At 44.4% G+C, this 23,679-nt stretch overlaps 1 protein-coding gene across 3 annotated transcripts in view; it reads left to right on the plus strand.

Moving 5' to 3' along the window:
* Nucleotides 1-21,339, plus strand: part of LOC109895892 (PDZ and LIM domain protein 2) — a 60,998-nt gene extending 39,659 nt beyond the window's left edge. For 2 of the 3 annotated variants that reach the window (XM_020489967.2, XM_031830083.1), the window contains exons 7-10: nt 12,366-12,484; nt 18,977-19,125; nt 19,790-19,904; nt 20,174-21,339. In XM_020489967.2, the coding sequence (XP_020345556.1) occupies nt 12,366-12,484; nt 18,977-19,125; nt 19,790-19,904; nt 20,174-20,372 (582 nt within the window). In that variant the 3' untranslated portion in view covers nt 20,373-21,339. The remainder of the gene's footprint in view (nt 1-12,365; nt 12,485-18,976; nt 19,126-19,789; nt 19,905-20,173) is intronic. The other variant, XM_031830084.1, reaches the window with a different exon arrangement.
* Nucleotides 21,340-23,679: the final 2,340 nt, after the last annotated feature.

Here is a 23,679-nt window from a genome sequence, read left to right on the forward strand (position 1 = left end):
AGTTGTTAGTGCAATCTTACCCAGTGAATGCACACACTGATTGAATCGATGTTTCCACGTCATTTCAACAAAACTGCGTTGAACCAACGTTGAATAGACATTGAATTGAGTAGTGGGCTTAGTATTATCTTCTGTTGCCTCATTTCACCATGGAACAACATGACTCCATTGTGTCCTGTGCTAGCTACTAGCTAGCCTATCTGCTGTCACAACACCCCACCATGACAAGAGGAAGAGGCCAGCCTACTAAAGAGGGCAAATTTGGATCTGGTACCACATTCCTCCCATGATACCCTGAGTCAAACCTGGAGCTGTAGATGAGCTGGCCCCGCGGCTTGCCACCTCCAGGAATCCGAAGGAAGCACTGCATCTGTTTATAACATCAGGAAGTGACAACAACAGGATCCCTGTTGAGATGAGTGGGGCCAAAACCAAGCTGCTTTTTCAGAATGCATGGCTTGTCATTAGGCCATTAGGGACAGGATCACCAGTCTGGGTTTCCAGTTGTACACTCTGAGGTTCCTGAGGGTAGCCTTGGTGGGCTGCCTCATCCTGTGTAGGGGATGGGACAGTTACTGTATAGATGTCCATCCTCCAGTATCATGGTTAACTTCACTGTGACACTCACCATGGGCTCCACACTGACCACACTAGGCAGTATGACCTTGGGCAAATGACATGCATCACTAAGCTCTTTATCCAGGGGAGGAAAACCCATCCCTCAATACATCCATTCAACCCATACTGTTCGTCCTGATGGGCAGGCAGGCTCGCAGCAGGCCAGCCTGCACATAAGCCGCTGGTTTCACCCCAGTCTATTTTGGGGGGGTGTGGCGGGTTGGAGTGCAAAACTGTGGTTGTTGCTGTGGAGCAGAGATGGAGGCTTGGCATGCAGCGGTAGGAATATCACTAGATGTTGTTCAAGTAGAGTCAAAAAATGTTACTTGAAATTGCTCTCTCTGCTTTCTTTAGCCCGAGAAAATAATATTCAGAAAGCGTTTCATATCCAAACAGATTGAGAAGACGTCGTCTGACATGAGCTGAGCTGCTGTTTGGCTTGGCAGGCCTGGGGTGTGCTCTCTGACAGGGACATGTGGTAGAGGGAGTCAAGGGGAAGGGGGGATGTTTTCTCCACAGAGTGAGGGCTGTGAGAAGACCGAGCCTGGCCTTTTCACGTGGGCCCTGGACATTAAGCTGGTGTCCATTGTGGCAACTCGTCAGACAGCATGCCTCTCCTCATCCCCACTGATTGATCAGAACCGTTTTTCTTTTCCCTGAAGTGGAAAAACAATTATGTTAGTAGTTGTCAAGGTAATCGTGTGGGTAACTGCACCTTCATATATTCGGTCCAGCAGAAACTGACACGTTAGCATGTATTCTCCAGTTTACATTTAGTACGTTTTATCATCTTAAGATGGCTAGGTGGGAAAACCACATCTCAGTAAGTAAGTACATTTTTCGTCAAACTAGCTATCAGCAAAGTCAGTCCTAGGTGGTTGTTTTTTATGCGGGAAATCAACTTGAGTTTCATGTAGTGGTTGCCATGGCTCCATTTGTTTGTCGTAGATCATAATTGTTAGGCTGGTAGAAGTTAGGCTGGTACAAATCTAGAGCTGCTCAGTGTCATCCAGTTAAATACTAGCCATGGGATTAATGAGAGAGGGAGCGAGAGCTCTCTAATTAGGGGTCACTAATGATTAGCTTAGTTCAGATAACATTATCACCTCTGACGAGGTGTCCAGAGAAATGAATAATTATTCAACCGGCCTCCTAACACATGAGCACGATTCCCAAATCTTAAATTGTTAGGTTTGCAACTTGGCTGCTGTTTTTCTTCCATGGTGCCTCTCATTGTTAGGCAGTGTAAATGAAAGGGTGGATTCTGCCAATAATAAATTAAATGTATCGTGAAGTCCAGCGATTTAACAAAACCATAATGAACTCCAGATGTTTAATGAGTTTGATATGCAGCTCCAGTTGGAGACTTGTGGGGAATTTAATAGGGATGAAAAATGTGTTGCTCATAGCTCCCTCTAAGGATAAATAAACTCTCTCTCGGCCTGGCATCGGTTTCTCACTGTATCTGTGCCTGTTGGCCGACTGCTGGCTGGATGGGTGGGTGCACTGCCCCCTTTATGAGACCACCTATGATCTCACCATCACATGAGTAGGCTTTGCCTTGACACAGGAGTTTGAAGGGAGCTCAAGTTCTGTGTGTGCGAAGCTAGCCACAAAGTTTGGGGCAATATTAAAGTAATCATCCCCATAAGGACTGATTTATGATCTGAAAGTCCCCTTGTCATCAGGGAGTGTAATGACACTACCTTGATGATGGTAATAGAACAAACGTGCAAAGTACTATAGCTACCACACAGACAGTTTGTTGGCTGAAAAGATTGCAGTGCCTCACTCAGGTGGGTGTCAGGCTTTCAAGTCCAGCAGCCCTTTAAACATGTTCTCATTGTGACTAAGAAGGGTTCTGTCAGAACTGATATACTGCAACAGCACATGAAGTGGATCTGAAGTCAGCTCACAGACATCTCATTGTCTCAAATGTTCATTTGGCCCCTAATCTCCTCCATCTGGTTCCTATTCAGAGCTGTCTGCCAGGCTGTGTGGCCCTGACAAGTGGCAGTGTCGCTGTGTCTGTGGGCCGGGGGCCCAGCCCGGCTTGGGGTGGGGTGGCTTCCGGGCAGGCCTGTAATTAGTGCTGACGAAATAGAGATCTACTGTAGGGATCTCTGGCACTTGGAAGCTGTGTTATTAAACACTAATGTATAGCCCCTTCCATATTTATCTGTGGGTAGCATGTATGAATGTGTAGCTTATGAATTCTTAACGTACTGTGTATGAACTGCATATGGAGGCCACTCTGTGGGAGTTCAGCATGGTTGTATTCTGTCAGTGCAACGTCTGTAGCAGTGCTGATATGGAGGTTCAGTGTGTTTCGACATAGTGGAGGCCCTATGGTTGCTGTGTTTAATGGGAATTCCCACCCTGCAGTGTCCGAGCACAGCCAGAGTCCACATCCTTCTGAAACGTTCAATCCACCAGCAGTCAGCACTGGTCCTGCACTGGTATGTTGTGTGTAAACATTGGGAATAACTTTCTCTCAAATACTTAGCATGATCATATATATTATTTACAGTGGTTCCACTCTGAACACTGTAAAGGTGAAGTAGGGGAAGCAGTGACTGAGGATAAAGTATCTCAGGTCTTTACAAGAGTCCTCCATGCATGTACACTGCTGGAGAGGAAATACGATACATATCTCTCACTCTGCTCCTTCCCAGGACTCCTGCCATCCCCTGGAAGATTGTCCCATATTTCTGTTCATGTAAAGTATTTTCATACAGCAGTCCCCAAAATAAAGTGATGTGTGCGTCAGCCTGCCTCTGTCTGCTGGCCCATGCCCTGTAATTGAAGCTGCAGGGTGGTAATGATGATGAAGATGATGCACAGTGGCTGCGACTGGAGCCAGACGGAGAGCTCCTCCGCTCCCAAAATGTAAAAGAGATGCCAATTGGCCCTGTCTGAAACGCCTGCCCCCGCTTTATTTCTCCATTTCCTGTTTATTTGCGTCTCCAATCCTAGACTGAGGTGTGTTTTTGTCCTTTGTGCTCCCTCTTGCTTGTTCTCTCGCTTGTTTTCACTCACTCCATCCTCCTTCCATGTCCTGGAATTGAGATGCACTATAGCTTGGGTAAGCCTGACAGCATATTTCGGTGGCAAAATAGGAGCAAGGCGAGTGGCATGTGGATTAAATGTTAAGGCCCAATGCAGCCATGTTTCTCTCAAATCATTTCTGGGTAACGAAGTGCCTGAAGCAAGATTTTTGCTCGGAGTGGTCTGAGTGGGGAGGGGAAAATGGGGAAAACTAGCTGTTATTGGCAGATGTTGCTCTAACTAATTTACCACCTGGTGATGTCACCAGGCAGGCCAAAACTCCTACCAAAACAGGCTGACATTTCAATCCTCACTTACGCTAAAAGGGCATTATTACAATAACAATTTCACAGTATTATTCCAACCTCAGTGTGTAAATGTATATAAAACACAGGAAAATCACATTGTTGACTGCACTGGGCCTTTAACTTCAGAGTTGGCTTTGAAGTGTTATTTGTCCTGTGAACACCCAGGCTTTGTGCAACAGGCAGACAGCGGTGGTCTCTGGTGATCCGGGGCTCGTTAAGAGCTTCTGATTACAGTTCAGAGCAGGTCTATTCTGGGAAGGCCTCCTCCCCTGCCAGCCAGTCAACTAGCCAGTCAGAGGAACCAATACTAATTGCCTGTTGATTCTATGTTCCTCTCCTTCTCAACATTCCCAACACCATTCACCTTCTCCAAGACACAGCCATTGTGCCCGGCTGGCGGTGCCCCTCTGCCAGTGAGTGGCCTCCCCTGGGGGCATCCACAGGGGGCATCGCTGCCATTCGAGATTCCATGGCTGCTTTTGTTAAAGGTCAGGAGCACAGAGGATAATAGAAACGTGTTGTTGTTGCCCAAACTCCACTGCTTCTCCAGACCAAGCTGCTGAGCCCATCTAAGGTCAACTCAATCACAACTGTCTGTTGCTTTTGAACTTTTCTTTTCATAATTCCTTTGATTCCTTCATTCCCCTCTGGCCTCATAGATCACAGCTGTGATTAAAGCACTCAATCACTGGGCTGGCTAAGACGTGTCTCTGAAAACATGCCTTTAGTTGTTTGCTGATGCTGACAGACTTCATTGGTGTTCAGATGTTCTGAAAGATGCAACCATCTTAGATTTGGACTCTTACTACTTCATTAGCAAGGTTTATAAAAAGTTGGCCTAAGATGACATGTAGCCATTAGAAAGTATTTCCATAGGAAATGTTCGTCACAAGACTGACATCTTGACTTCGGTAGCTAATAGCAGGAGAAGGGAGAGGGTTTCTGCACTTATTCAGAGATGTTATGGAGGGAGTGAACACTGATCGTTGCTGGTAAAAGCTTCCTGGCATTGAGCAGTGATCTACCCAAGCCCTGGAAAAGGGAAGCTGGACCGTTTGAGAGCAGAGCCGTTGTTCAAAGAGCTGCTGAATTGGAAGCGGGTGCTGTTGGTTATGGAGACAGTTCCTGGCTCCACCAGTGCCCATGCCTCAGTCAGCCCCAGGCCTTTTCTGGTGCTGGGAGGTGGGGTGGTTTGGAGTGGGGTGGAGACACAGCTTTTCCTGGGATGGGCTTCTGAGGGCATTGATGCCAGCTGATGACGAATCTGGACAGGGAGTCGCATCATAAAACTACAGATAATACTGGTTAGGAAAGTTTTTGTAAGCCATCTTATTCATACCTGCTGTTCACTCCAACTGTATACAATACAGTAGTCATTGAACCACAATAACATCAGCCGTGTGTTTTGTAATGACTTCAGTCTGTTGAATTATCTCTTTTTCTTCATTCAGCTGCCTTTCTAAACTGAGATTTCTTTAATGCTCAATCTTTTTTTTGTAGCCTATGCTTTTCAACCTTCATTTCACTCTTTATTTAGCTAAATACCCCATAGAAAATAAATATTTTGTGTGTGTCTGAAAGCTGCTTAGAATAGGATCTCAGGTGGTCATAGTTAGATGCAGTGCATAGCTTTATAATAAAGTATATTAGTTTGTTGGGATTCCTGACAGTAAAAGTGTCTGGGCTGAGTTATGAGTTGCTCAGAAGTGGACCAGGTGTGCCCTGTGTTCTGCGTGCCCCATGTCCCTGGGGTCAAATTCACTACGAACACACACCGACACCACACAGGAAACCCTTAAACTTGCGTACGTGTGCATACCAAACACACGCACAAACGCATGCATGCATGCATGCATGCACATACGCACACACACACACACACACACACACACACACACACACTGCGTGTACAAAACATAAGGAATACCTTCCTAATATTGAGTTGCACTCCTAGTTTGCCTTAAGTACAGCCTCAATTCATCTGGGCATGGACTCTACAAGGTGTCAAGCATTCTACAGGGATGCTGGCCCATGTTGACTCCAGTGCTTCCCATGGTTGTGTCAAGTTGGGAGGATGTCCTTTGGGTGGTGGACCATTTTTGATACACACAGGAAACTGTTGAGCATGAAACCCAGCAGCGTTGCAGTTCTTGACACTCAAACCAGTGCGCCTGGCCCTACTACCATACTCTGTTCCAAGGCACTTAAATATTTTGTCTTGCCCATTCCTTCTCTGAATGGCACACATACATGGATTGTGTATCAATTGTCTCAAGACTTAAAAATCCTTCAACCTGTCTCCTCCCCTTCATCTACACTGATTTTGAAGTGGATATAACAAGTGACATCAATAACGGAGCATAGCTTTCACGTGGCCAGTCTGTTATGGAAAAAGCAGGTGTTCCTAATGTTTGTTTTTACCATCGGTGTATATATCCAATCAGTCCCATGGTGTCAGGATCTCTAGGGCTCTACTGCTTGGCTGTCACCAATGATGTTACTCTAGCTCCCTCTTGGGGTCAAATAGAAACAGTAGCTTCTCATGTGAGCAGTTAGGTCATTCAAGTAGGAAGCATTGTCAGTAAACCATTGACTCCCAGGTAAATAAAGGTGATGAAGTTTGGCATTTTCTCTTTCCCGTCAGAATATAATGGTTCATAACTGCCATGCCTAATTGTGTGAACTGTCGGACATCTGGGGTCCATGATGGAAGTATATGTTGGCTCTCCCCTTCTCTTCAAACGAACAAGGGAGCCAAAGCCAAACATCTGCTCCCATGCAAACAGCATCTCTGTCATCAGGTCTGGGGGCTGAGTCCCAGCTGAGATATAAATAGCAATCAAGAGCTAACAAGGTTGACACAGGCAGCCTACACATGGAGTTAGGGCTGGGAGATAAATGTGATATTGATTAGGAGGGACCAGTTGGTAAGAGGACAGGAATGTTTCACTCCATAGAAACCTGCAATATGGGAGGAGCAGGAGCAAAACTATGACAAATCAGAGCATGTATTAGCACCAGTCATGATGACTGGGACAAGCCTTTGCTATGGGCACCAGAATTATAGTGGACGGGAAAAACACACTCCTGCTGTTGGGAGATGTTTGCGTTTGTACGGTCTTAACTCTACATATTTAGGAAGTGAAGGCTTATAGGAGTGTGTTTTCTATTCTCAACATCTGGGATTTATTCAGTAGAGTGAAACATTACAGATACTGTAGAACAAAATGAATAGAGCTAACATAAATCCCAGTTCTGCAACTAAAGCTTAAACTTCCTTGACGGCAACAGCGCCTCTTCATCCTCAGGAGGCTGAAGAAATGTGTCTTTGCCTCTAAGACCGTCATGAACTTCTATAGCTGCACCATTGAGAGCATCCTGTCGGGCTGTAGCACCACCTGGTATGGCAATTGCACCGTCCGCAACCACAGGGCTATCCAGAGGGTGACGCGGTCAGCCCAACGCTTCACTGGGGTCACACTGCCTGCCCTCCAGGACCTCTACAGCTCCCGGTGTCACAAGGCCAAGAAGATCATTAGGGACCTCAGCCACCCGAGCCACATCCTGTTGCCATCTAGGAGGTGGAGACCGTACAGGTGCAACAAGGCTGGGACCGAGAGACCGATAGAGGCTGTTTATCTCCAGGCCATCAGACTGTTAAACATTCACCACTAGCTGGCCTTCACCCAATACCCTGCCTTGAACCATAGACACGGTCACTAGCCAGCTACCCCCCGATACTCTACTCTGCACCTTAGACTGCTGCCCTATCTACAGTGCAATCGGAAAATATTCAGATCCCTTGACTTTTTCCACATTTTGTTATGTTACAGCCTTATTCTAAAATGGATTCAATAGTTTTTCCCCCTTATCAATCTACACACAATACCCCATAATGGCAAAGTAAAAAACACTTTTGTATTTTTTGCAAATGTATTCAAATGAAAAAACTATCCCATTTACATAAGTATTCAGACTCTTTACTCAGTACTTTTTTGAAGCACCTTTGGCAGCGATCACAGCCTTGAGTCTACAAGCTGCAAGCTTGGCACACCTGTATTTTGGGAGTTTCTCCCATTCTTCTCTACAGATCCTCTTAAGCTCTGTTAGGTTGGACAGGGAGCATCGCTGCACAGCTATTTTCAGGTCTCTCGAGATGTTTGATTGGGTTCAAGTCCGGGCTCTGGCTGGGCCACTCATGAACATTTAGAGACTTGTACTGAAGCCACTCCTGCGTCATCTTGGCTGTGTGCTTAGGGTCATTGTCCTGTTAGGTGAACCTTCGCCCCAGTCTGAGAACCTGCTCGAGAGCACTCAGGACTTCATCAAGGATCTCTCTGTACTTTGCTCTGTTCATCTTTTCCGACTAGTCTCCCAGTCCCTGCCGCTGAAAAACATCCCCACAGGATGATGCTGCCATCACCATGATTCACCATAGGGATGGTGCCAGGTTTCCTCTAGATCTGACGTTTGGCATTCAGGCCTAATAGTTCAATCTTGGTTTCATGGGCTAAGAGTCCTTTTACGTGCCTTTTTTGTCAAACTACAAGTGGGCTGTCATGTGCTTTTTATTGAGGATTGGCTTCCATCTGACCACTCTACCGTTAAGGCCTGATTGGTGGAGTGCTGCAGAGATGGTTGTCCTTCTGGAAGTTTCTCCCATCTCCACAGAGGAACTCTGGAGCTCTGTCAGAGTGACCATTGGGTTCTTTGTCACCTCCCTGACCACTGCCCTTCTTCCCTGATTGCTCAGTTTGGCCGGGCGGCCAACTCTAGGGAGAGTCTAGGTAGTTCCATACTTCTTCCATTTAAGAATGATGGAGGGCACTATGTTCTTGGGTACCTTCAATGCAGCAGAATGGTTTTGCTACCCTTCCCCGGATCTGTGCCTCGACACAATCCTGTCTCGGAGCTCTACGGACAGTTCCTTCGACCTCATGGCTTGGTTTTTGCTCTGACATGCACTTTCAACTGTGGGACCTTATACAGACAGGTGTGTGCCTTTTTCTAAATCATGTCCAATCAATTGAATTTACCACAGGTGGACTCCAATCAAGTTGTAGAATCAGCTCAAGGATGATCAATGGAAACAGGATGCACCTGAACTCAATTTCAAGTCTTGTAGCAAAGGGTCTGAATACTTATGTAAATAAGGTATTTCTGCAAACATTTCTAGAAACCTGTTTTTGCATCTCATTATGGGGTATTGTGTGTAGATTGAGGGGTGGGGGGGACAATTTAATCAATTTTAGAATAAGGCTGTAACGTAACAAAGTGGAAAAAGTCGAGGGGTCTGAATACTTTCCGAATGCACCGTACTTAGTCATTAAACACTGGTAACTTTACATACTGTTTTACACACACACACACACACACATATATATATATATATATATATATATATATATATATATATATTAGTGCCCTCTGTAATTATTACTCCAAGTTTGGATTTGAAATTTTAAAAATGACTATGGGTTAAGTGCAGACTGACCGCTTTTCATTTGAGGGTGTTTTCATCCATATCGGGTGAACCGTTTAGAAATCCAGCTTTGACTACAAATTTGTTGAATGCATTTTCTCTTTGTTTTGGTTGTTTCAGAATATTTTGTGAATCATGTAAGTCATTGCGGAGTCACTTTTATTGTATATAAGAATATAATTTGTGTTAAACACTTCTACATTGTGGATGCTACCTTGATTACGGATAATCCTGAATGAATTGGGAATAACGAGTGAGAAAGTTAGACACAAATATCATACCCCCAAGACATGGTAACCTCTCACCTTTTTAATAACAGGGGAGGTTAACCTTTTGGGCGGGGGGGTATGATACGTGTGTGTTAACTTTCTCACTCATTATTATTCCCGATTCATTCAGGATTATTTGATCATGTAGAAATGTTTACGATTTAAAGTGACTCCAAAATAACACATGATTTACCATTCATTTCTATTGGGCAGAAAATAATCTGAAACACAACCAAAACACAGTAAATGCATCCAACAAGTTTATAGAGTCACAAACTTGATGTAGTCCTTGTGTGCAAATACTAAACGTTTGACTACTTTAATACACATGTATGTGAATTTCTCCCAATACTTTTGCTCGTCTAAAATGTTGGGGACTACTGTATGTTTCACTTGATATGGATGAAAATACCATCCAATTAAAGCGGACAGTCTGCACTTTAACGTCATAGTCATTGTTTGCTTTCAAATCCACATTTTTTGATGGGTAGAGCCAGAAGAAGAAACAATGCTTTTCTGTCCCGAAAATTATAGGGGACTGTATATTCCGGTGTCTGACATTGCTCATTCTGATATTTCCTTCTTTTTACTTTTTGGATAATGTGTTTTTTGTTTTGCTAGGTATTATTTTAATACTGCGATGACATCTGCTAATCTGTGTACGCAATCAATAAATGTTCATTTGATTTGACTGTTCCACACAAGACATTTCTATCTGAATGCTCTAAGGGTGCCTACCTGAACAGGTAGTTTCTGTCACCTGTTCATATAGAGCTCTCCGTATGTGACCTTGACTGGCCCTATTCATGTGTCCAGCTCTTTTTTTTTTCTCTCTCTCTTTTGAGTTATGCTGGTGCTTTCTCAGTTTAGAACATTCTCTTCAATGCCCAATGATGACGCAAACATTAATACAATTCCTGGCATTCAAATGAACATAGCTCTTTTTTTTATCTGACTGCTTTATGGCGATATTCCATCACATGGTTCTTTCTCATGGTCTCGTCAGATTGCTCAACTCTAAACTCATTCTACTCTATAAAGTACACTGCTCAAAAAAATAAAGGGAACACTAAAATAACACATCCTAGATCTGAATGAATGAAATATTCTTCTTATCTTTACATAGTTGAATGTGCTGACAACAAAATCACACAAATTATCAATGGAAATCAAATGTATCAACCCATGGAGGTCTGGATTTGGAGTCCCACTCAAAATTAAAGTGGAAAACCACACTACAGGCTGATCCAACTTTGACGTAATGTCCTTAAAACAAGTCAAAATGAGGCTCAGTAGTGTGTGTGTGTGGCCTCCACGTGCCTGTATGACCTCCCTACAATGCATGCTCCTGATGAGGTGGCGGATGGTCTCCTGAGGGATATCCTCCCAGACCTGGACTAAAGCATCCGCCAACTCCTGGACAGTCTGTGGCGTTGGTGGATGGCGCGAGACATCATGTCCCAGATGTGCTCAATTGGATTCTGGTCTGGGGAACGGGCGGGCCAGTCCTCTCACACACTCCAGGTCTAGCATTGTCTTGCATTAGGAGGAACCCAGGGCCTACCGCACCAGCATATGGTCTCACAAGGGGTCTAATAATCTCATCTCGGTACCTGATGGCAGTCAGGCTACCTCTGGCGAGCACATGGAGGGCTGTGCAGGCCCCCCCCCAAAGAAATGCCACCCCACACCATGACTGACCCACCGCCAAACCGGTCATGCTGGAGGATGTTGCAGGCAGCAGAACGTTCTCCACGGCGTCTCCAGACTGTCACGTCTGTCACATGTGCTCAGTGTGAACCTGCTTTCATCTGTGAAGAGCACAGGGCACCAGTGGCGAATTTGCCAATCTTGGTGTTCTCTGGCAAATGCCAAACGTCCTGCACGGTGTTGGGCTGTAAGCACAACCCCCACCTGTGGACGTCGGGCCCTCATACCACCCTCATGGAGTCTGTTTCTGACCGTTTGAGCAGACACATGCACATTTGTGGCCTGCTGGAGGTAATTTTGCAGGGCTCTGGCAGTGCTCCTCCTTGCACAAAGGTGGAGGTAGCGGTCCTGCTGCTGGGTTGTTGTCCTCCTACGGACTCCTCCACGTCTCCTGATGTACTGGCCTGTCTCCTGGTAGCGCCTCCATGCTCTGGACACTATGCTGACAGACACAGCAAATCTTCTTGCCACAGCTCGCATTGATGTGCCATCCTGGATGAGCTGCACTACCTGAGCCACTTGTGTGGGTTGTAGACTCCGTCTCATGCTACCATTAGAGTGAAAGCACCGCCAGCATTCAAAGGTGACCAAAACATCTGCTAGGAAGCATAGGAACTGAGAAGTGGTCTGTGGTCACCACCTGCAGAACCACTCCTTTATTGGGGGTGTCTTGCTAATTGCCTATAATTTCCACCTGTTGTGTCTTCCATTTGCACGACAGCATGTGAAATGTATTGTCAATCAGTGTTGCTTCCTAAGTGGACAGTTTGATTTCACAGAAGTGTGATTGACTTGGAGTTACATTGTGTTGTTTAAGTGTTCCCTTTATTTTTTTGAGCAGTGTTTATGTCTGGGTTTCAGCATCTACAGGTGGTTTGGCTGAACATCGGACCAGTCTGACGTCCTATTAATCTCGCTCTGTCTCCCCAGGAGTACTCCTCTTCAGACTTCAGGAGTAACTCTGTGTCCAGTCGAACGCCCACCCCTCCAGGATGCTACTCGCCCCACAGCCCTGTCGACTGCGAGCTGTCTGTCTCCCCCAAGCGCAGGTAAGGACAGTCTCTCACTCATCAGCTCCTCTAGCGATCTGACATGGGGTACACTGCACATTTAACAACTCTGTCGAACTAGAAATAATTACGGCTACGGGTAAATCAAACTCTTATAGCAATTCAGTGGAACATGTAAAAAAAAACATAAGACTGCACTTACAGTGGGCGCCAATTTTTTTTGATCCTTTGCTGATTTTGTATGTTTGCCCACTGACAAAAAGTCAATAATTTTAATGGTAGGTTTATTTGAACAGTGAGAGACAGAATAACAAAAAAAAAATCCTGAAAAACGCATGTCAAAGATGAGAGATCTTGCATGGAGCCCCAGGCCGAGGGAGATTGACAGTTCTTTTGTGTTTCTTCCATTTGCGATAAATCGCACCAACTGTTGCCACCTTCTCACCAAGCTGCTTGGTGATGGTTTTGTAGCCCATTCCAGCCTTGTGTAGGTCTACAATCTTGTCCCTGACATCCTTGGAGAGCTCTTTGGTCTTGGCCATGGTTGAGAGTTTGGAATCTGATTGATTGCTTCTCTGGACAGGTGTCTTTTATACAGGTAACAAACTGAGATTAGGAGCACTCCCTTTAAGTGTGCTCCTAATCTCATTTTGTTACCTGTATAAAAGACACCTGGGAGCCAGAAATCTTTCTGAGATGGGGTCAAATACTTATTTCCCTCATTAAAATGCAAATCAATTTATAACATTTTTGACATGCGTTTATCTGGATTGTTTTGTTATTCTTTCTCACTGTTCAAATAAACCTACCATTTTTAAAATTATAGATTGATAATTTCTTTGTCAGTGGGAAAACGTACAAAATCAGCAGGGGATCAAATATTTTTTTTCCCTCACTGGAGCTAACCACAAATGATGTGGCTGATATTTGCAGCAAATGCTGTCTTGGCACTACAAGTCGGACTCTTTCAATGTGTGTTGGAGGATTCATCTGTGAAATAACCCTGACTTTATCATATTCAGGTTTAGATTGTACCTTACGCTGAGAGTCATTGCTCCCACAGTGCTATTTACTCAACAGTGAAGACCAGCTAGAGGAAAGTAGAGATTCTTCAAACCGGTTCAAATGTTCCTAACAACCTCTCAGGTCATCTGTTTTAGCCATACTCATTGTTCCTTACTCCTGGAGAGGTTGGAGCGTGTCTGTGTGCAGTTATTTAGGAACCTTTCTATTCTGCTAGGGTTTACTTTGGCTTATTTCCTCTGGCTACTCCGGCAGGCCCTGTAATGTGACAGGATATCAATCAAATCAAACTATTTGTCACATGCGCCGAATACAACAAGTGTAGACTTTACTGTGAAATGCTTACTTACAAGCCCTTAACCAACAGTGCAGTTCAAGAAGAAGAAAAGATTTACCAACTAGACAAAAATAAAAATAAATACAATAACGAGGCTATACACAGGGGGCACCAGTACAGAGTCAGCGTGCGGGGGTACAGGCTAGTTGAGGTAATCTGTACATGTAGGTGGGGGTGAAGTGACTATGCATAGGTAACAAACAAACAGCGAGTAGCAGCAGTGTACCAAGGGGGGGGGGGGGGGGGGGGGGGTGTCAATGTAAATTGTTCAGTGGCGATTTTATGAATTGTTCAGCAGTCTTATGGCTTGGGGGTAGAAGCTGGGTGAGGAGCCTTTTGGTCCTAGACTTGGCACTCCGGTACTGCTTGCTGTGCGGTAGCAGTGAAAACCGTCTAACTTGGGTGGCTGGAGTCTCTGACAATTTTATGGGCTTTCCTCTGACACCGCCTATTATATAGGTCCTGGATAGCAGGGAGCTTGGCCCCAGTGATATACTGGGCCATTCGCACTACCCTCTGTAGCGCCTTACGGTCAGATGTTGAGCAGTTGCCATACCAGGCAGTGATGCAACCGGTAAGGATGCTCTCGATGGTGCACCTGTAGAACCTTTTGACGATCTGGGGACCCATGCCAATCTTTTCAGTCTCCTGAGGGGGAAAAGGTTTTGTTGTGCCCTCTTCACGACTGTCTTGGTATGTTTGGACCATGATAGTTCGTTGGTGATGTGGACACCAAGGAACCGAACTCTCGACCCGCTCCACTACAGTCCCCTCGATGATAATGGGGGCCTGTTCGGCACGCCTTTTCCTGTAGTCCATGATCAGCTCCTTTTTGTCTTGCTCACATTGAGGGAGAGGTTGTTGTCCTGGCACCACACTGCCAGTTCTCTGTACTCCTCCCTATAGCATTCTCACATAGGTGTTCCTTTTGTCCAGGTGAGAAAGGGCAGTGTGGAGAGCGATTGAGATTGCGTCATCTGTGGCTCTTTTGGGGAGGTATGCGAATTGGAGTGGGTCTAGGGTGTCCGGGAGGATGCTGTTGATGTGAGCCATGACCAGCCTTTCAAAGCACTTCATGGCTACGGGCGTGAGTGCCACGGGTCGGTAATCATTTAGGCAGGTTACCTTCGCTTCCTTGGGCACAGGGACTATGGTGGTCTGCTTGAAACATGTAGGTATTACAGACTCGGGCCAGGGAGAGATTGAAAATGTCTGAAGACACTTGACAGTTTGTCCACACATGCTTTGAGTACACGTCCTGGTAATCTGTCTGGCCCAGCGGCTTTGTGAACGTTGACCTGTTTAAAGATTTTGTTCCCAATGGTTACCAAGAGCATTTTCACAGTCATCCAGAACAGCTGGTGCTCTCGTGCATGCTTCAGTGTTGCTTGCCTCGACGTGAGCATAAAAGGTATTTAGCTCGACTGGTAGGCTTGCGACACTGGCCAACTCTCGTCTGGGTTTCCCTTTTGTAGGTAGTCAGTAATAGTTTTCAAGCCCTACCACATCTGACTGACGTTAGAGCCGTTATAGTAGGATTCAATCTTAATCCTGTATTGACACTTTGCTTGTTTGATGGTTCGTCTAAGGGAATAGTGGGATTTCTTATAAGCGTCCGGATTAGTCTCCGGCTCCTTGAAGGTGGCAGCTCTAGCCTTTAGCTCTATGCGGATATTGTCTGTAATCCATGGCCTCTGGTTGGGATATGTATGTACAGTCACTGGGGTGACGTCATTGATGCACTTATTGATGATGCCGATGACTGAGGTGGTGTCATCCTCAATGCCATTTGATGAATCCCGGAACATATTCCAGTCTGTGCTAGCAAAACAGTCCTGTAGTGTAGCATCTGCGTCATCGGACCACTTCCGTATTGAGCGAGTCACTGGTACTTCCTGCTTTAGTTTTTGCTTGTAAGCAGGAATCAGGAGGATATAATGGTCAGATTTGCTAAATGGAGGGTGGGGGAGAGCTTTGTATACATCTGTGTGTGGAGTAAAGGTGGTCTAGGATTTATTTATATTTTTTTCCTGTTTGCACATGTGACAAGCTGGTAAAAATTGGGTGAAACTGATTTAAGCATCAGACCCAGCTCTTACTATTATCCCCCCAAATGTCTTATTTCACTTCCTCCCCTAATTGGCCCCCCACTCTGTAGTCCCCAGCCTACACACCAAGCCTCCCCCCCCCCCCTCCCACTCAGCCAATCACAGGCTTAGAGACACCCCCTGAAACAACTCTTTTCTCTCCAGTCCAATGAGTGGCAGTCAAAAGGCACAGCTTTTAGTCCGAAACTCGCTCTTCTCCTGTGTCTGGTCTGGTGTAGATAAAGATGTGTGCCTTTGCTTGCTGGGTTACCACAGCTTAGGATAGATAGGCGTGCAGCCAGGAACAACTGTTTATCCGAAAGCAAAGATTGGCTAGCTGTAAAGGAATTCTCCTCTCTTTGTTCCCTCATTGTTTCTGAGGTGAGTTGTCTGACTTTTATTGTATTTGGTCATGAGTTTAGGGAACACTGGCTTTGATTTAGTATGATAGGAAGCAATGGTAAACAACACCAACGCTCTTATTGTTCTCACTTTGGAGAATGCTGTTGGAGCTGACAGCATCTGTTTTGACTGAGGATTCTTTACCGGTCTGTAATCAGGATATCTCTGTGGCTGTGGAAACATGAAAAGGTGGCTTTTTCCATGAACCCATTTCTAGAGCGGTTTCTTAAATACATTCAAACTGTTGTGAAAACTTGCAGTACTACACGAAAGCTAGCTGACAATATTATTTTCAGGAGTATGAGTATGCATACATGCATTATGATATAGATTAGGCATGTTTCCACTTTCCTCAAGTTATGGCTATTTATGTAACTGATCTCCCTCTCTATTGTATTTTGCCATTCGCTGTTCTGACGTGCTATGCATTTGTGATCTTAGTACATTTGACCCAGTATTTCCATTGGTTTGAAGATGTGATGTCAATAATAAGTGAAATGGTTTGAGCAGGGTGGAGTGTAGCATGAGTTGGACTTGGAGGGTGTGTTTTGGGAGTCTGTTTTCAATTTGAACCATGTTCTGTGATGTAAAAGGTCTGAGTATTGGGTTCACTTGGAGATTTATTGTCTCGTTGTTTTGCCTTCTCCTGTTTCAGCCATGTTACGTCACTGGGACCTAAGTTCCAAATGCTGATGAAAGGCAGGCACAAACTGCAGTCCACACACGTACATTAAATGCTATGAAATAATCTCTCAATCTTGATAGTGCCCCAAACAGGCATGGAAAAAAATTATCATTCACATGGTATTTTCATAGATTTGACCAGCATAGGAGAAAGTTATATGGTCAATATTTTGGCACACACTGTAACCTGGCATATGAGAACAGAGCGCTAGATCCAACTGATGTGTGTTGGTTGACATCTACTGACAGCTTAGCAGGGATGTTCTGCTCAATTGGCTGCAGGTGAATGGCAACACACCGCACCTGGGGACTTGAAGGTCTGTCTGACCGGTTTTCACTTTTCACACAACCTGACTGACTGTAAGGCTCCCTCCCAGGCAAACAATGTTGACTAAAGCATTGTGTGGGTGGGTGTGTGTGTCCGTGTTTACATTTGACTGTCATCTTTCGGGCCATTTCTTATTTTTTTTTCTCAGTTGACAGGCGGCGACAAAGATAACAATGGCAACCACACACAGTTACTATGGAATGAATAATAAAGTGAACCACTTTTCTGTTCCACCACCCCAGTAGCTAAGAATGTGCTGCTCATAAACCTGTAAGTGCAGTGCTACTGTGCTGCTGCTAATCTGCTTATTAGCTAGGCATCAGAGAAACTACCCTGAGGTGTCAACTCTCTGTAGACTATTTCCCACCATAAGCACTCCTATTGGTCCAAAGTAGTCACACCATGAATTGTTCTCTTGCTTCAAATCTAAAAGGTGGCCCATTTGGCTCTAGTGGCTTATAAATATAGTGATTGTGTGAGAGGGAGGGATAGTGGTACATGATAGAAATATCACATCTCTGTGATTTTTTTTATTTTTTTTTCCATCCAGAAATGTCTGCAGTCAAACAGCAGGATTCCCCACTTTTATTTGGCCAAACATGGCTGCTGTGGTGGTGGGTATCAGGAAAGGTTTAGCCACAGTGCTACTTTACTAGAAATAACATTGGCTTTCTAAAATCAGCCATTCGCTGGAATGCCCTCTCCTCAATACCCAAACACTGCACCAATAATGTATGCTAGTTAGTTGATATCATGGCATCTTCTAAATTATTGTCTTCAGCAGGTCGTGCTGTAAGCAGATAGGAAGGTGATACAGCTCCGTTGTGAGCGTGTAGGCTGAGATTAGAGGCTGGTTTGGCAACTTGCCTGCAGTATGCAATGTAGACTTTTGGCTTGAAGGTCAGTCACAAAGCTGACTGCTGCCACTGGCTTAATTTTCTCTGGGGTTGTACCAAATCAAAAAGCACAAGAAAGAGGATTTCGACATCCACCAGCTCAGATTGTTCTGAAATCATTTATTTTAAAAACAAATAAGATTAGCATTCCTGCAACATTATTTTTTTAAAATATAATTGGATCTCTGAAGTTAAGCTAATTGAGTGCATCCAAATGTGCTATTTTTAATAATAGGATTAATAGTAGGAATAATAGGACCATACTTTATTTCTAACAATGAGTAAGACATGAATCCAAGGAAGTGGTCAAAAGCCACCCACACACTCAACAATGAGTATATAGTATCAGTTCTCTGTCTGCCAAGTTGTATGTAGCAGCTGCTGGCAGTATTGTTTCTTAATCCTATGTATGTAATGTATTCCCAGTGTATTTCCCCCCCCCCCCCCCCCCCCCCCCCCCCCGTTCAGAGAAATTAGTCATTGAAGTTGTTAGGTGTATGTCCCATCCTACATCCTGGTATTACCAGGTGCTAATGATGGCGGGTGTCCATGGCTTGCTGAAATGACATGGAACGACCCTCTGGATTATCTCAAACCAACCACACATACATCCTCCACAATGTACCTTAAACAAATACACGGAATGTACATATGTAGCTACATAGATGTGACCGATTGTACATGGAGCGTACATAGATATGGATTGGCTGAATAATCTATTGGAGTGGTTACGTAATAGGTAATGGCTACATCCCCTCTCTTTCTCTCCCACAGCAGTTCCAGCTCTGACTTTACCATGCAGAGGTTTGACCGGGATTCAGAGGTCTACAAGATGATCCAGGAGAACAAGGAGTCTCGCACGGCTCCTCGACAGTCCAACACCTTCCGCATGCTGCAGGAGGTTCTGGAGGCCGATGAGAAGGGTGAGCAGAGCTTCCCATAAACGCACTCGTCATCACTCGGTCTCTGTGTCAGGCTGCATTTCTGTTGTAATAAACAGCTGTGTGGGACGGACTGGAGCCGTAAGTGTTTTGCTTTCATCTCCGTCCCGTTTGAGACCAATTTGATGGGTCTACGGGATGTCAACTCCGAGGTGGATAGAGGTCATTATGGCAAATTCAACAGAATTTGCCACAATTTACTGAATTGTTTCATCAAACTTTTATTATGTCTGGCTACTAAGACAGTTATTTGATATTGATAGATGCATCTGGCCATAACCTGGCCCAGAGCTGACTTAGAGAATTGTTTTTGATGGAGAGCAGTGTGAGTGTTTTTACTTTGCTTAGAGGACTGGCAAAGAAAACAAGCGGAGCTGGTAATAAGAGTTTTATGAAGCGATAACGAACAGTGTGTGGCTACTGTTCACACCGGGTCAAAAACTAGTGGTGTTCAGACAAGCAGTGTCTCCTACCGGATGCACAGACCTGACACAAGGCAGTAAAGAAGAAAAAGTGATGTGATAACCAGGCTGACAGAGGCATAACTCTGCCTTGATTCCCTGCTGTGTGTGTGTGTGTGTGTGGTGTGTGAATCCATCTGCTATTTGCTCTGACTGACTGTGCTCTACTTTGTTGTTTTATGCAGAGGCAGCTGTGCGGTTCCCAGGGCTCTCCCCCAAAACCACCCCCCCAAAACCAACATCTCCCGGGGGTGGAGTCCCCAAGTACCACACCTGTGAGAAGTGTGGCATCAGCATTGTGTAAGAGTCCATAATGACACGTCACCTGTTGTGACATGTTTTCTCTGTCCACAGGAGTAACTAGAAGTGTCATTGCGTAACAGATTAATAAGCAACTGACGAATACAAGCTCTGACAATGATAACTTGCCCTAAGGTGCAGGATGTTCCTCATAAACACAGAGGAGCTGAATTAACGAGCCTTCCCGTAGTGTTTGTGTACATAATGTAGAAAGATTAAAAGGTTCCGAAACAATGTTTTCGTTTATGACTGTGTCCATCTGTCTGCAGTACACAGGCGGTGCGCATCATGGACGACCGCTTCCGCCACCCAGAGTGCTACACCTGTTCTACACCAGAGTGCGGTCTCAACCTGAAGATGCGAGGTCACTTCTGGGTGGGAGAGGAGATGTTCTGTGAGAAGCATGCCCACGAGAATTACCAGGGCCTGGGCACTGCCCCACGTGCCACCATCTCGCCCCGCCACTGAGGCTCCGTGACACCCAGATTCCCCTCCCCTGGACCTCTGAGGGCTGGCACCCCACCTCTTACTGACTCACAGCGATAGACCATGGGCTAGGGAACAGGAGTGGGCGCTTCAGATGTTGCAGCATTTCTATAGCATTTAACTATACTCTGCAGTTATAGCATTCAGCTACTTACCTTTCCTGTAATTGGATGAGATTTGGATGGAACATTGTTTTCCCAGGCCCTCCTGGTTTAGGGTCATTGTTAGCTCTAATGTACAGCTGTATCTTATTCAGACCACTTAGTAGGTTACGCCTGCCACATTCACACCAACCTATTACACAACAGGACTGGTTTCCTGCTGGTGTATGGATCAGATCAATGATGGAGCGTAACATTTAATCCTTTAAATCACATTGAATCTCCTGCTGACCCATTCAGAAGAATGGAAACCAACTCTTCATTTGAATTACATGGTGTCTGAAAAACAAGACAAACTACAAAGGGGGTAATTTCATCTACATCAAAGTGTGTGTGTGTGTTCAACTTGAGCAAGAGTTCTGATAATTCCTTTTGAAGTGATGGTTTAATAAGTGCCTGAATTGCTGCCATTTCCCCTGCTACTGGTTTCACTGGATTCATCTCTCCAGCCAGAAGCCTGTTTGTTTTCCTTTTGCAATTTAGTTGGAATGATAAAATACTTACTTGCTTTCTTATTGCTTTTTGTTGGATAAGGGAATATAAAGATACATGTGATATATAATAAAAATGTTTTGTAAATGTTTCTTTGATAGAAAAATATACCGTACTATATTATAGGACGTCTGAAGGCATGTGTGGGCACAGGGTTGCATGACTTGTATATCTTTTTTAGTGTGAAGAGGTTTGCTGATGCTATTACTGTATATTCTGTTTCTTCACAGCAGCACCCAGAGAGCAACACTAGAATGTTATTTTCATGTCACAGTTAATAAAAACACCAAATTACAGTTGCTCTTTTTTTTAAATATATATATATATTGCATACACTGAGTATACAAACATTAAGAACACCTAGAGCAGGCATGGCATAGACTAACCTGTTGAATCCAGGTGAAAGCTATGATCCCTTATTGATGTCACTTGATAAATCCACTTCAATCAGATGAAGGGTAGGAAACTGGTTAAAGAAGGACGTTGAAGCCTTGACAGTTGAGACCGTATGTGTGCCATTCAGAGAATGAATGGGAAATACAAAATATTTAAGTGTCTTTGAACGGGGCATGGTAGTAGGGGCCAGGCACACCGATTTGTGTGTGTCAAGAACTGCAACACTGCTGGGATTTTCATGCCCAGTTTCCCATTTGTATCAAGAATGGTCCACCACCCAAAGGACATCCAGCCCACTTGACACACCTGTGAAAAGTGCATGAGTCAACATGTCCCAGCATCCCTTTTCACACCTTTGAGTCCATGCCCTGATGAATTGAGGCTGTTCTGAGAGTAAATGGGGGGGGGGGGGGGAAGGGGGGGCTGCAACTCAATATTAGGAATGCGTCCTAATGTTTGGTATAGTGTGTGTGTGTGTGTGTGTATATACACACAAAAGTTTGGACACCTATTCCAAGGGTTTTTCATATTACTATTTTCTACATTGTAGAATAAGAGTGAAGACAACTATGAAATAACACATACGGAATCATGTAGTAACCAAAAAAGTGTTAAACAAATCCAAATATATTTTGAGATTCTTCAAAGTAGCCACCCTTTGCCTTGATGACAGCTTTGTGCACTCTTGGCATTCTCTCAACCAGCTTCACATGGAATGCTTTTCCAACAATCTTGAAGGAGTTCCCATATATGTTGAGCACTTGTTGGCTGCTTTTCCTTCACACTGCGGTCCAACTCATCCCAAACCATCTCAATTGGGTTGAGGTCGGGTGAATGTGGAGGCCAGGTCATCTGATACAGCACTCCATCACTCTCCTTCTTGGTCAAATAGCCTTGGAGGTGTGTTTTGGGTCATTGTCCTGTTTAAATAAATGATAGTCGCAATAAGTGCAAATCAGACGGGATGGCTTTTCGCTGCGGTGGTAGACATGCTGGTTAAGTGTGCCTTGAATTCCAAATAAATCACAGGCAGTGTCACCAGCAAAGCACCATCACTCAACCAACTCCATGCTTCACGGTGGGAACCACACACGTGGAGATCATCCGTTCACCTACTCTGCGTCTCACAAAGACACGGCGGTTGGAACCAAACATCTAAAACATTTATTCATCAGACCAAAGAACAGATCTCCACCGGTCTAATGTCCATTGGTTGTGTATTGTGTTGAATTTGTAATTTTGTGTTACCTACAGATCCTAAAATGGAGCTCAAGCTTGTAAGTAAATATGTAAGGTATGTAGGCTAAAATATCCTTAGACCTTTTGCATGAACCATGTGGCCAAGTAACCATGACTATATATGACCTACAGTACATGGATGAACAGTGATGCCAGGTCTGTGAGAGCCAGAAATCTTGCTTGTTTGTAGGTGACCAAATACTTATTTTCCACCATAATTTGCAAATAAATGAATTAAAAATCCTACAATGTGATTCTCTGGATTTTTTTCTTCTCATTTTGTCTGTCATAGTTGAAGTGTACCTATGATGAAAATTACAGGCCTCTCATCTTTTTAAGTGGGAGAACTTGCACAATTGGTGGCTGACTAAATACTTTTTTGCTCCACTGTACATGGATGAACAGTGATGCAAATCTAATGGAAATGCACATTATCTTACCTCCAAATAAAAACTTGAATCTCAATGAGTCAAATAAAATATCTGATTTTATGATCCCACACATAAAATGGCTGTGACTTTTGAGGGCACTAAGCTTTAAAGCACTACTTTGGGCACGACAAGCACAGAGTCTGCTCAGTCTGTCATTTATGCTTACGACTGTTTTTCACAGGTTCTGCTGTTTTATTTTTCTTCCAGAAGGGGGCCACATTGTCACACAAGTCTGCACTGTACTGAGGCTGTCCAAGTATCATCCATGGTATGTATCCTACGGGAGTTGATAACATAGTATCGTAATTCCGTGTTGTAGGTGTTATAAAAAAAACGCTTAAGTAAATCATTTTAAAAGAACAACTACTTCACAAAAGTGGATACAATCCTATACATTAAAATATTGTAAGCTATCATACTTTTTACTGATTTCTCTCCCTGTGGGTTTGGCAAGGAAGTCAGTCCTCAGCAGCCTCAATGCTGACTCTACCACTAGATGTCGTTGCTTCCTCAAGAAAGGAACAACATCAGACTTCATGATGATACAGTACAGGAGTAGTCTAGTAGTTT

This window comes from Oncorhynchus kisutch, linkage group LG8 (genome assembly GCF_002021735.2).
Source record: "Oncorhynchus kisutch isolate 150728-3 linkage group LG8, Okis_V2, whole genome shotgun sequence".
NCBI classification, from domain to species: Eukaryota; Metazoa; Chordata; class Actinopteri; order Salmoniformes; family Salmonidae; genus Oncorhynchus; species Oncorhynchus kisutch.